Source organism: Procambarus clarkii, chromosome 45 (genome assembly GCF_040958095.1).
Source record: "Procambarus clarkii isolate CNS0578487 chromosome 45, FALCON_Pclarkii_2.0, whole genome shotgun sequence".
Classification (NCBI taxonomy): Eukaryota; Metazoa; Arthropoda; class Malacostraca; order Decapoda; family Cambaridae; genus Procambarus; species Procambarus clarkii.
The window spans coordinates 3,834,555-3,848,323 of NC_091194.1; the positions used below are offsets into that span (position 1 = coordinate 3,834,555).

At 41.4% G+C, this 13,769-nt stretch overlaps 1 protein-coding gene across 2 annotated transcripts in view; it reads right to left on the reverse strand.

The window, feature by feature from the left end:
- Positions 1-13,769, reverse strand: part of LOC123769872 (sphingomyelin phosphodiesterase) — a 52,232-nt gene that overhangs the window by 6,223 nt on the left and 32,240 nt on the right. Inside the window, exons 2-7 of one of the 2 annotated variants that reach the window (XM_069301212.1) lie at positions 6,587-6,652; positions 4,251-4,408; positions 3,489-3,722; positions 1,987-2,190; positions 687-906; positions 161-273 (exon numbers count right to left, since the gene is read on the reverse strand). In XM_069301212.1, coding sequence (XP_069157313.1) covers positions 161-273; positions 687-906; positions 1,987-2,190; positions 3,489-3,722; positions 4,251-4,408; positions 6,587-6,641 — 984 coding nt within the window. In that variant the 5' untranslated portion in view covers positions 6,642-6,652. Of the gene's footprint in view, positions 1-160; positions 274-686; positions 907-1,986; positions 2,191-3,488; positions 3,723-4,250; positions 4,409-6,553; positions 6,653-13,769 lie in introns of both variants that reach the window. The other variant, XM_069301211.1, reaches the window with a different exon arrangement.

Below are 13,769 nucleotides of genomic sequence, written 5' to 3' on the forward strand. Positions count from 1 at the left end.
CTCCTCTTAAACCACCCCCTCTGGCCCATCTTCCTCAAAATTTTTAGTAAAAAAATGATTTGCTGTTAAGGATCCAGATCTAACTTTGTTCTAAAAGCTGGTATAGTCTTAAAAAATGTGAGCAATATAATAACAAAGGTCAATTTTTGTTATTAGTTACCGGGTGATTTTCGATAATATGGTGTAGCATGTGTTGCAGCAACCATCGTGGGGAATCACAGTTACGATAGTCCCCCCACTTCCCTGCTGCATCTTTTGGACTCTTTATTGGACCTGTGTAGGAGAAATGGTAATGAAGAATGACATATCCAAAATCCTAGCCATGTATTCCAAGTTAACCTATTATAGATGGAGTACATGCAGTACTGGCATTAATCATGCAATGCCTGCAAGTTTTTGCCATGCTTAATTCCTGACTATGTACATACCACAACAGCATTAGCTAATGGCATGTAATTGCATAACTATCTAAAATTTGAGGCAACTTAAAGCTAACGAGTTCATCAAAAATGTAAATGGCAAGAACATTGGGTCCAGTTCTTGAACCCATTTGTGACCATAACCTATCCACCACTGCCCACAAGATGGGCGTGGGGTCCATAATAAACTAAATGAAGATAGGCAAGGGTAAATGTAGAACGAGTACAAGAAAATAATTCATTCCATGTGTAAATCTACAGCCTCACCACTATCGGCATTGCAGCACATGGGAGCATCACAGACAGCATTAGCCCCAACAAGGTAGTCTGGGTCGAAGTGTGGGTCCGTCAGATGCAGCACCTTCAGCACTTTTTTACCACTGCTATCATCTCCACCTCTGCCACCGGCTGTGGTAGTCTGCGGACCAGCATGTTGCCGATCCAGTTGCTGTTTAATTACTTTCAATGAATCACGAACATTTTCTTCCTGTAATAAGTAATTTATACACATTTTATTCCTTTGTCTGTCTGTCCAACAAAATTATAATTAAAACAAAAGTTACACAACTCCCTCCACCAAATCTTCCACACAACCAAACCTCTGGCAGATCCAACCTTCACTTCCACATGCTGTCATTTGTGCCAGGTACAGTTCATATGCAGTATTATTTCCCAGGTTCTCTCGGTCCTAAAAACTAGCGTAATACTACTATCACCCAGTCATTTATTATGGCCAAATAGTCTCTCCACTGTAACAACCATGGCCTCCAATAAATAGTGAGGAAGCTCTGCCTGAATTACCTAGAGAAGCACATCAGTGGAGACATCAAAGTAATTAAGTGGATAAAGTGTGGGACTATCAGACCTAGATCCCATAAATTATGGGACTAGATCAGAACCCAAAGCAATGGCTGTATACTACTAGTAGTAGTACAGATTCAAAAAGGATATGGAGGAGTATCAATCTGGTGGCAGACGAGTGGAATAGACTACTGATCAACATTAAAAGGCGACTGTAGATACATGGTAGAATTACTTGATATATATGAACACTGCCCACAATTGGCCAACAGACCCACTGAGGTGACTCAACATTCTTGTAACGTTAACCATTTTTGTATTCTAATTCTGTACTGCACACGCTCTGTAGTGTGTCAGCCTACTGTTCTTTGTTCATGAGCTTCATTGTCTGCTTTCAATGGTGGAAGCTATCAAACTCTGCGAGCATTTTAATCGGTAATTTGTCCCATATCTGACAGCCTTGTTTTGGGCAACACCACAGATTACTAACACTTTCAACATTGCATGTTAAAATGTTTACCAACACCAACAGTTTGTATGGAGGATAAAAAGCTAAATTATCTGAACCCCCACAGAAAAAATGGCTTGAAAATGATTGAAGAATTTGACTGATACAATGAATTAATAACATGTGCTGCTCTTTATTATGAGAATATCTTGGATGTAGAATGGGATTGAACTCACATCCCTGGACTTCCCCCTAGACGCACACAGTACTTACTGAACCATAGTAAGGTTAACTTAGGAGTTAAAGCATAAATATTACCTGTTCAGGTAGTGTGTGTACTGCACGAGAATAGCCATCTCTCTGTAATGACTCCGTTGGGTTCTTGGTAAAGAAATCACTGGGCGGGATGACAACATTCCAGGGGGCACGCCGGAAGGACCCACATCCCTGGTTACCAAGCATCAGTGCACACACTTCATCTGCGTCAGAGTTGCTGTTCCGGAGGATATATTCAAGACGTTCCTGCAAGATGCATCAACACTAATAATACCTGTATATATACACAGTACCCGAATTTACCTAATTGCCACCATATATATAGTGGCCACGATGAAGACAGGAAGCTTGTCGAAGGTTCCCCGAAAAATGCAAGTTTCTGTAACAGTTTGCCGCTCGCAAGATACAGGTTAATTAATTTTGAATTCCTTTTGTACTACTGACCCTTCTCAGGATGCAACCCCACAACAAGCTGACTTAATTCCTGGGTACCTATTGACTGCTATTTGAACAGGAACATTAGGTGACAGAAAATGAGCCCAACCATTTCTGTCCCGCTCGGGATTCGAACGAGTACGAGTCAAGAATAAACCTGACTGGACTACCAGTAATTAATTCCAACTCCATTACCTGTCAAACTATTACCAGTTAAACACGGCGGGAGAAACCTTGAAGAATTTGAGAAAAAGGGGGAGGAGGGAATTCCACAACCCAACTACACCAGATCAATTTTATATAATTGCAGGCAAAAATTTAGCTCGAGTTCATGAATTGCAACCCCCCCCCCCCCTCCTCCAACAAGCTTCTCATCGAGTCTTCGAGATGCAAGGAATCATGCCTAGCCCTTTAACGTCATGCTTCCATCCCTTTAACTGTGAATGCCTCAATTAAGCCATCTTGAATAGGTATTGAAGTTGTTTTTTTAAGATTCTGGCTAGCATGAATTTATGAATAACTAAAAATGGAAGAGGCATTGTTAAATCCCTGGAAAGCAGATTGTCCTATACTGAAAACATTAAGAGGTTTAAGTCAAAAAGTGAAGAGATGTGGCCCTTCAGTTCCCGAACCCCACGCCCAGTCTGATTCCTCTCCTCTTGTTCTCTTGTGACGCTTTATAACACGTCCATGATAATGTTTTTTTATAAAGGTTCAAGTTTGTGCAGAACGGCCTGTCATCGTTGGTTCTTAATATCGTTGGGTCTGTAGTTTCCTTTATACAAACTTAATTATTTAAATAACTGGTTTACATGAGTGAATCGGTTAACTTGTGTGGTAATGAGGCACTGAGGAACTTTAGAGCAATATAGAGACAGGTTAAATTTATTCTCAAAATCTTCCACATTATACAATCAATGAGATTTCCCCGCAAACAATTGTAACAAGTTTTAATTTCCACGGCAAACCTAGGTAAATAACTTTGATATATAACAAATAATCAACATTGATAATCCTACGCCAGTTTAGCGTTAATCTAGTATATTTTGCCTGCTAGAACATTCATTTTGTTCACCTAACTACTTGAACATACGTGAGCACACACTTACCTTGTCTTGGTTAATTATGCCACGGCAGACAGGAATAGATCTGTAGCCTATTATAAAGCAAATCTTCACTAGAAAGTTTGCCATAATGTCGATGGGTCCGCCCAGGCGAGAATACCCAATCACCATATTGGAGAGGATATTGCACGACACGCAGAAGTTGCCTGCTCCCGTGAAGGCCCTGTCTGGGTCGTCAGCATCTACCTCAGTGTCTGATCCATTCAGAGCATTCAGCACCTGAGAGTACGAGAATTTAAGTCTAAAGACAGATGGGTGAGGATGATAATAGGCTTAAGGCCTATCAACCTATGGAGGGTTATTTAGGCTGCATAATTTTCACTGATCAACCAACTGTGTATATACACCGAGAAGCAGAGTATATATATTACAGCCCGGTGAAGACACTTGTTCGGTTAGTCAGAAATTCAGAACATACAAGATTTATGTTTGTATATTCATATATAATTGATGAATGGAAATTCTAAAAGCTTTCAATGAAATTAATCTAGAAATATATAATTTTATTAAGACAAAGGATGTTTTAACGTAATGTAAATAATTATTAAATCTATATAGTTAAACAATAAATCTACTTAATAAACTGCACTACCAGCATTAGGCAAAACCCGGTCACCCAAAATAATGCATAAAATTCTGATAAGAGTAAAAGTGCCCACTTGACCACCGAGGAGGAATGACTGGGCTATCTGCAGGAGAAAGGACTTGTATAAGGAAGGAAGGCAAACTTGCAGGTCAGAGGCTCACCTGGTAAAGGTGAAATGGCATGTTGCTAACTGTCTGCTCCGGCTGGGCCATCCACGAGTCAATCTCGTTGGAGAGAAGGAGGACTTGAGGGTCTGCTGTGGTGGGTAGAGCGCGACTCATAGCTTCGGGAGAGCCAGCCCCTGCACCAAACCATTCCCCTGTGTCAACGAAGGTATTATTAGTCACCGTTATACCATTCTCAGCATTATATATATCCAATTGTTTTTAAAGGTGTTAAGGCTTTGCAAAAACATGTACACAATTTAGTCAGAATTTTCCTTCTAATTTGTTTTAGTTACCTTCCAGAGTGTAATAGGGTAGATTAGGAACCAACTATACTTACCTATTATAAATTTCTGGTATGGGAGAAACCCCGTTTAATCTCAACATTATTATCGTAATAATTCGAAGACGTCTATAGAAGATCTCGTCCATTAGTATTTATATGGTTTCCGGTAAATGTTAAAATTATACAGGATACAATCCCCCCCCCCCCCCCATCTCTTTCCCGGGATAATCTGTGGGAAATGGCGTTGATACAACAGAATCGACCTTTATCTTCACTTCCATCCAAAGAATAGTTAAAGGTCTCGTGTAGACTTTTACATAATTTCCTAGCTGAAGAAGTACATCCAGCTCCTCTCCTCCGGTTCACTAATATCAATCCCGTACAGAATTAAATCCACCTACCCGATATAAAACCAAATCTCACCATCCTGTATACATCTAAATCAACTGCCCGCACCCCTCACCCCCCCCCCTAAAAAAAATATTCTTGCCCGGGAAGTGTGCCCACCCGGAGGTCCACTCACTATCCCTCACCCGGGGCACCCACACCGCCCCCCACCCGGACAAACCCCACCCACGTGTGCCAACGAAGGAAGCTTCAACAGGTTTTTGTCAAGGGCGGCGGGGCGGAGCGGGTCCCTCTCTATACTCAAGGACATTTGTTTTCATGTTAAGATATTTGTATGTATTTAGAGACATGTTAAATTTATGACCATTGTCTAATACATCTATACTTCACTCTAGCCACAATTACACCCCCCACCCCAACCTCGCGTATTCACTCACTCCCCTCAGAACCTCACCTTTCCCCTCCCCCACCATCAATCACCCTAAACCTTCCTGCACCCCTCACTCAACCCTAGCCCGTCACCCACCCACCTCCCGCCACTCACCCTAACCCCCCCCCCCAAACCACCGCCCACCACTCACCCTAACCCCCCCCCAAACCACCTCCCACCACTCACCCTAACCCCCCCAAACCACCTCCCACAACTCACCCTAATCCCCCCCCCCAAACCACCCCCACAACTCACCCTAATCCCCCCCCAAACCACCTCCCACCACTCACCCAAGCCCCCCCCCCCCTCCAAACCACCTCCCGCCACTCATCCATGCCCCCCCCCCCACCTCCAAGCACCTCCCACCACTCTTCTGTTGAATAACGAATTGACATAACCCATATAAATTAAGCCAAGGTCTACTTATTATAATAGATATAATGTGTTAACTTGGCATTTAACATGCCTGTTATATACGCTGACTCTAGCACCAATGTTAATTGAATTAGGACAAGGCTCAATTACAGTTGATGGCTATCCAATGGTTGATTCCAACATTCGGTTTATACATTACTCCAATACTACGTTACAAACTAATTGTCACGTGCTGTGCTATTAACGGCTATTTTATGATCTACGTGGCGGGATTTCAAGATACTACACAATACAGTGCAAGGCGGCAATTATTACAGTGCCCGTCAACAATCAATACAGTGCTTAAACCACACTACGAAATACAGTAAATAACACCACAGCCTAAGGGGGATGTACACGAGGAAATTCTGCAGCGTGGGTGCTGAAGAGGCTACAGCCGTCCTCCAAGAGTAAGATGGTAAGCCATGCTACTCGCCCTTGATCTAAGAAGCGCAAGGCCAGGATTCATCAAACACTTCAATGGCCACTTACGAAACCCGTATATCTCTCTCTCCTTAATCTTGGCAGCTTTGTTTACATTTATTAAACAGTTTACGAGCTGCAAAACAGTTACGAAGTCGTTCTCTACACAAAGTTATTATTGCTTATTTTTTTTATAACCACATAATGCGTCGATGCTCAAACTGATAAATGGAAACTATGCCAACTTGACAGATGTACAGGTTTCGTAAGTGGACACCAAAGTGCTATATAAATCCTGGGTCAACATAGACAACGCCGGTGCTGGTTAAAAAGCCAAACCAGTAAGTGCTCCTGAGAGAAGTAAACTACAGGATGTACGAGATATTTGTTGACCCTTACCTGGATTCTGCGAGACGAGCCAGGTAGACTCACCTAGACCTAGAGAGGTGAGGAAGGTGGTGATCTGGAGCAGCAAGCTGGAAAGCATCCTCACGCCACCTGGACAAGACAAGGACTGAGGTTAGCCCAAGAGGCGAAGCGACATCCCACTCAAGGTTACATCTAAAGTACACTTTAAATTAAGCCTCAGAACTTTGTAAATATTTGTCTATAATATAAATCGTTAAGTGTATCATTCGATACATGATTATACATCTTGTGACTTTCGAGTATATGAACATGATTGTGTGGTTACTAGCTAATGACGGACAGGCAGTTGATGTGTGCTTCGAGACCTGTCTCATTAGGTCGAAGTTATACCCTGCGAGGGGTCTCACCAGGTAAACAAACAAGTGTTGCACACTCATTTACATACATGTGTTAATAATGCATTGTGCTTTTTATTTATATAACGGTACACGTGATAATTTTAGTCATATTTATTCACACACACACATATATATAAACACACACACACACACACACACACACACACACACACACACACACACACACACACACACACACACACACACACACACACACACACACACACACACACACTTCCTGACTTCCTGAGACCTGGAACTTCAAGAACAAGAGGCCATAGATTTAAACTAGCTAAACACAGATGCCGAAGAAATATAAGAAAATTCACCTTCGCAAATAGAGTGGTAGACGGTTGGAACAAGTTAAGTGAGAAGGTGGTGGAGGCCAAGACCGTCAGTAGTTTCAAAGCGTTATATGACAAAGAGTGCTGGGAAGACGGGACACCACGAGCGTAGCTCTCATCCTGTAACTACACTTAGGTAATTACACACACACACACACACACACACACACTCTCTCTCTCTCTCTCTCTCTCTCTCTCTCTCTCTCTCTCTCTCTCTCTCTCTCTCTCTCTCTCTCTCTCTCTCTCTCTCTCTCTCTCACTCTCTCTCTCTCTCTCTCACTCTCTCTCTCTCTCTCTCTCTCTCTCTCTCTCTCTCTCTCTCTCTCTCTCTCTCTCTCTCTCTCTCTCTCTCTCTCTCTCTCTCTCTCTCTCTCTCTCTGAGAACTTTCAGCTGTATATATACACCTTGACCTTGGAGAACTTTCAGCTGTGTATATACACCTTGACCTTGGAGAACTTTCAGCTGTGTATATACACCTTGACCTTGGAGAACTTTCAGCTGTGTATATACACCTTGACCTTGGAGAACTTTCCGCTGTGTATATACACCTTGACCTTGGAGAACTTTCAGCTGTGTATATACACCTTGACCTTGGAGAACTTTCAGCTGTGTATATACACCTTGACCTTGGAGAACTTTCAGCTGTGTATATTCACCTTGACCTTGGGGAACTTTCAGCTGTATATATACACCTTGACTTTGGAGAACTTCCAGCTTCATAAGAGCTGAAAACAAGAGACCTTAATTCAAAACAATAATACAGACGTAGCCATACATACATACATACATACATACATACATACATACATACATACATACATACATACATACATACATACATACATACATACATATATACATACATACATACATGATTCAATATTACACTCGCACATACAACTATACACACATGGCTCGGAACAATAACACCGCCGTACACACTACCATACGTGCATACAGACACATGACTGTACGACAGGTAAATTCCTAGCGTAAGATCGCTAACCTTCGGCGTTGCAGAGTCAACAGAGAGTTGAAGTGTATTACTTATGCAAGACATGACCGAACGCGCGCTGCTATGTTTACAAACAATGCAGGCCCCGTGGTTAAGGCACGCGCCTGGCGTTTCCAGAGCCCTTTGTCCTGGGTTCGTATCCTGGCCGGGGAGGATTTACTGGCCGCAAAAAGAGTAAAAAACTCTAGTAAAATTACAAAAAAATGACAGTAAACAGTAAATTATTGTAGTAAAAAAAGTTGTAAAAACATGTAAAAAAAAACTGTTGCTTTACAGTAAAATTGTAGAGCAACAGCCCCGTCAACATCAATAATAAGTACAACTAGAGCAACAGCTCCGTCAACATCAATAGTAAGTAAAACTGTAGAGCAACAGCCCCGTCAACATCAATAATAAGTACAACTAGAGCAACAGCTCCGTCAACATCAATAGTAAGTAAAACTGTAGAGCAACAGCCCCGTCAACATCAATAGTAAGTAAAACTGCAGAGCAACAGCCCCGTCAACATCAATAGTAAGTAAAACTGTAGAGTAACAGCTCCGTCAACATCAATAGTAAGTAAAACTGCAGAGCAACAGCTCCGTCAACATCAATAGTAAGTAAAACTGCAGAGCAACAGCCCCGTCAACATCAATAGTAAGTAAAACTGCAGAGCAACAGCCCCTACAACATCAACAAAGCTGCAGAAAGCGTGTATAATAGCCATGCGAGGCTACCACAATTAAACACCTCTCTTAGTTATATGTCGATATTATTGAATAAATTCTTGATATTACAAAATATATTTTTTTGTCATCAGTTAGTCTTACAATTGTAAACATAAAAGTTCATCAGCTACGGTTTCTCTCGTACAAAATACGAGACAGAAGACAACCTAAATTAACATTATCTAGAAAGAGAGTAAGAAGGGTGATACGAATTAAGTTTATAAATGGATGAAAGGCATAGCAAAGGCCCTTTTGTTAAATATATTAACTCAAAATAAATCGGATAATAATTTTGGGTTTTGGAAAGATCTGGGTAAATATTGGCATGGAAACAGTTATTGATTTATGGAATAGATTACCGGATAAATAATAGACGTGCGATTACTGGATTGTTTCAAGCGTAGGATAGACCTTATATACGAGGTTGAGAGTATATAAATCAGTCCGTCCTTTCGAGTTGTCACAACGGACAGAAAATGATGTGCTAAATTGCCCGACCCTAACCTAACCGATAGAGCCACGCATTGAAAAGTGGTTTGTTTACGAGCCGTTATGATTTATGACACCATATTTTGTCCGTAGGTGATTTTGACACCAAGGCGCGATGATTAATGAGGACAGGTTGTTATAATAGGAGTTTCCGCGCATACGCCAATAGGCTTTTTGCAGTTTCCTTAATTCTTATGATTTTAAGGAAATCAGTCCTTCACTTGCAAGCATTCAATGGTGACAAGTTGCCGGCAGTTAACCTGACGAGATCTCATCAAGGTCTGGAGAATGTTGTTCAAACACAGTAAGTCAACTGATGGTTTCAGTCTACTTCCTGATATATAAGATTGCGAAATTGACTGCAATGTAATTGTATACATTTCTTGACTGGCGGCTTAGTAAGCGCTGTTGTACAAGCGAAGGAACTAAATATTTATGTTAACATGCAATGTTTTACACGAGGAACTAAATATTTGTACCAATAAGCGATGTTTTACAAACGAAGGAACTAAGTATTTGTACCAGTGGCAGCCTGGCAGTCACATTTATTGAGTCCGGAAAAATAATGCTAAAAACCAAACTTAAATAATTCTAAGCCTAGTATAGCGCATATATTTACTATAAGAGGCCTCAGTTAGCGTGTGTTATATATATATATATATATATATATATATATATATATATATATATATATATATATATATATATATATATATATATATATATAAAACGCTTGACACAACTGGTCCATACGAAGCAGCTTATTTATATCCACCCAAACTTATTTATACATATGTCTAACCTACGCTTGACACAATCCAACACTCGCACATCAATTATGTTACCCGGTAATTGGTCCCATAATTCAACAGCCCTGTGGTTATTGCATAATGTTATGAATCATATTAAGTCTCGGGTTGAGTGTGGAGTTACGTGTAGATGACTGTAGTGATGGAGAGTTGAGTGTGGAGTTACGTGTAGATGACTGTAGTGATGAAGAGTTGAGTGTGGAGTTACGTGTAGATGACTGTAGTGATGAAGAGTTGAGTGTGGAGTTACGTGTAGATGACTGTAGTGATGAAGAGTTGAGTGTGGAGTTACGTGTAGATGACTGTAGTGATGGAGGGTTGAGTGTGGAGTTACGTGTAGATGACTGTAGTAATGGAGGGTTGAATCATCTCCGCTTCCTGGGTGGTGCAGCATCTCGATCGAGTGTCCTCTGAGCCCCATCATGACGACGCCTCCTGTCGATTCCTTTTTTTGTTTCCCAACCTGTTATTGCTTCCGTTTCTCGCTTGGCTAGGATGTGTTCTTCCGATCCCTCGGAGTAGGGTCTAAGACCTGAGAAAAGTATGTACCCATCTACGTCATCACCGCGTTATAAACAAATCCTAATAGGCTCAGGAATCTGTACACCAGTTGATTGACGGTTGAGAAGCAGGACCAAAGAGCCAGAGCTCAACCTCCGCAAGCACAACTAGGTGAGTACAACTTCTTGTTTAATTGTCTCGTTTTTTATAAAATATTCTGTAATTTGTTTGAACCGAAACTAAAATCAATATATAGATAGCATTACATTTAAATGTATATAATTTAAATAGCATTCAGACGAGGAAATCAACATTCAGACAAGTTAATATATTATAAAATTCATAAATACCCCCGCGCGTTGTTTAATAAAAAAAATAAGAACAGACCGATAGAATTTGGAGAAACATTATAAACAAAGCAATACAGGTTCGGCTCCTATGAGAAGCCTATGTAAACCAAGTTTAAAATAGCTACCAAATGAATTATTTTAATAATTACGTACGTGCAACAAATATACAGAATACAACACATTTTCTTAATGATCACAGGCTAAATGTATATAAGTGTTTCCTTCAAGAGTTTCTGGAAATAGTATTTATCTGTTAACAGTATTCATCCAAGGTAATTATCTGTCACATTTAGTCTACAAGAGAGAGGAGAGGTAACCTTACTCTTCTCATTCACCAACACTCACGAGGCACTGTGACCACTCCCTCATCTTCCAGGACCAGGTGAGTATAAGCGCCGGATCTTAAAGGGGAAAGATGAGGCCTTGAAATAAATAATTGTTTTTTTTTTTTTAGATATATACAAGAGTTGTTACATTCTTGTACAGCCACTAGTACGCGTAGCGTTTCGGGCAGGTCCCTGAAATACGATCCCCGCCGCGAAGAATCGTTGTTACAACCAAGTACTCATTTTACTGTTGAGTTAAACAGAGGCTACAGTTAAAGATTTGCGCCCAGTAAATCCTCCCCGGCCAGGACAGGAACCCATGACAAAGCGCTCGCATGTAGCTCTTGTAATAGCACTTTCTCTGTAACTAGCTGACATTGTATCTATAAGGTGTGAAGGATTGAAGAAATTGTTTATGTAATAATCTAAGATGAGGTCTGATAAAGACCTTTTGTGCCCTCTGTAATGCTTTTGCGCTACCGCTCACAGGATGAGTATGGGGTGCACAATAAACTAGCCGCCTTCGGCGGCAACAATCAAATCAATCGGAACGCCAGGCGAGTGTCTTATCACTGCACCACGGAGACTGGTAATTGGTTCTTCAAAAAACCGGTCAGGGACACCAGGTATCCCCGGGTGCAAGTGAAGGCCAACAAACACCCATGATGCAAATGTTAATAAGTTCTTTGACTAATGGCTCAACAGGCTCACTATATGCTCAACATGCTCAACGTCCTCCCAGCAAGCATAAGAAATATTGCCGGAACAACCGTGGACATTTTCAAGAGGAAACTAGATTTATTCCTCCAAGGAGTGCCGGACCAACCGGGCTGTGGTGGGTATGTGGGCCTGCGGGCCGCTCCAAGCAACAGCCTGGTGGACCAAACTCTCACAAGTCGAGCCTGGCCTCGGGCCGGGCTTGGGGAGTAGAAGAACTCCCAGAACCCCATTAACCAGGTATCATATCAGGATTCATCTGCCTCGGAGATCAGCTTTAAAGACTCCTTTGGGTTTGGCCCTTCTGAGATTCTTCCTTATTGTGAGCATCCATAGCCTTGCTGGTAGGACAAGAGTCTCATATCTTCGAGACCCGAGTTCAAGTCTCCGATAAGCATTGTCATATTTGCCATAGTGTCACATTGTCATATATAATTCTCATGGATCATCTGAGATCTGAATTAGGACCTGTAAAATACGAGGCTGTCACTCTAGCAGCCAGGCCAGGATTCTCACAACAAGGAAGCCCTCACAAATATTCCTGATTACTTTTCATTCTGAGATTCAAATCCTTCACTGGAACTCCAAAACGGTATACGGTGGAAATCCACCGCTTCACTCACGTCATACAAGCTAAAGTTCACAGTATCTTAGGCAATAACATTTCATCACTTGAATAGGCTTCGTTGCCGAACATATGTCGGAATGGTCATTGTTTGAACGGTTTGTTTTACATGATTGTGTGTATGGATGTGTGATAAAATGTTGTTAATGAAATGTCATTTAAGTCCCGTAACAAAATTATTTTATATATAACCAGGAGATCTAATAGGTTACGTAGAATCACATATTAATTTGATAAGAATTGTTTTTAATGAATTATCTTACTGACAACACCTACACCCTTCCAGTCACTACACCACCCACCCACACCTTCCCTCCCACCCATCTTATGCCCGAAACGCTTTGCGTAATAGTGGCTTTAGGCATTGTATGTACTAGCCCTATCTATAAATCCATCATTCTTTGTAAAATCTCTTGTATGTATATACCTTACCTAAATAAACATTTATTTATTTATTTAATTATTTATTTATTATTATGCAACGGATGGATGGGGCAGCGTATGTGTGTTTAAACAATATTCGTAACGTTTATTTTGTGAGATATACATGTAAAACTGATCAGAGATATCTCCCTTCATCACCAAACATGCTCTGTCCAACCACTTGGGCTGGACGGTAGAGCGACGGTCTCGCTTCATGCAGGTCGGCGTTTAATTCCCGACCGTCCAAGTGGTTGGGCATCTTTCCATCCCTCCCCCCCCCCTTCCCATCTCAAATCCTTATCCTGACCCCTTCCCAATGCTATATAGTCGTAATGGCTTGGCGCTTTCTCCTGTTAGTTCCCTCCCTCTCTCTCTCTCTCTCTCTCTCTCTCTCTCTCTCTCTCTCTCTCTCTCTCTCTCTCTCTCTCTCTCTCTCTCTCTCTCTCTCTCTCTCTCTCTCTCTCTCTCTCTCTCTCTCTCTCTCTCTCTCTCTCTCTCTCTCCCTCTCTCCCTCTCTCTCTCTCTCTCTCTCTCTCTCTCT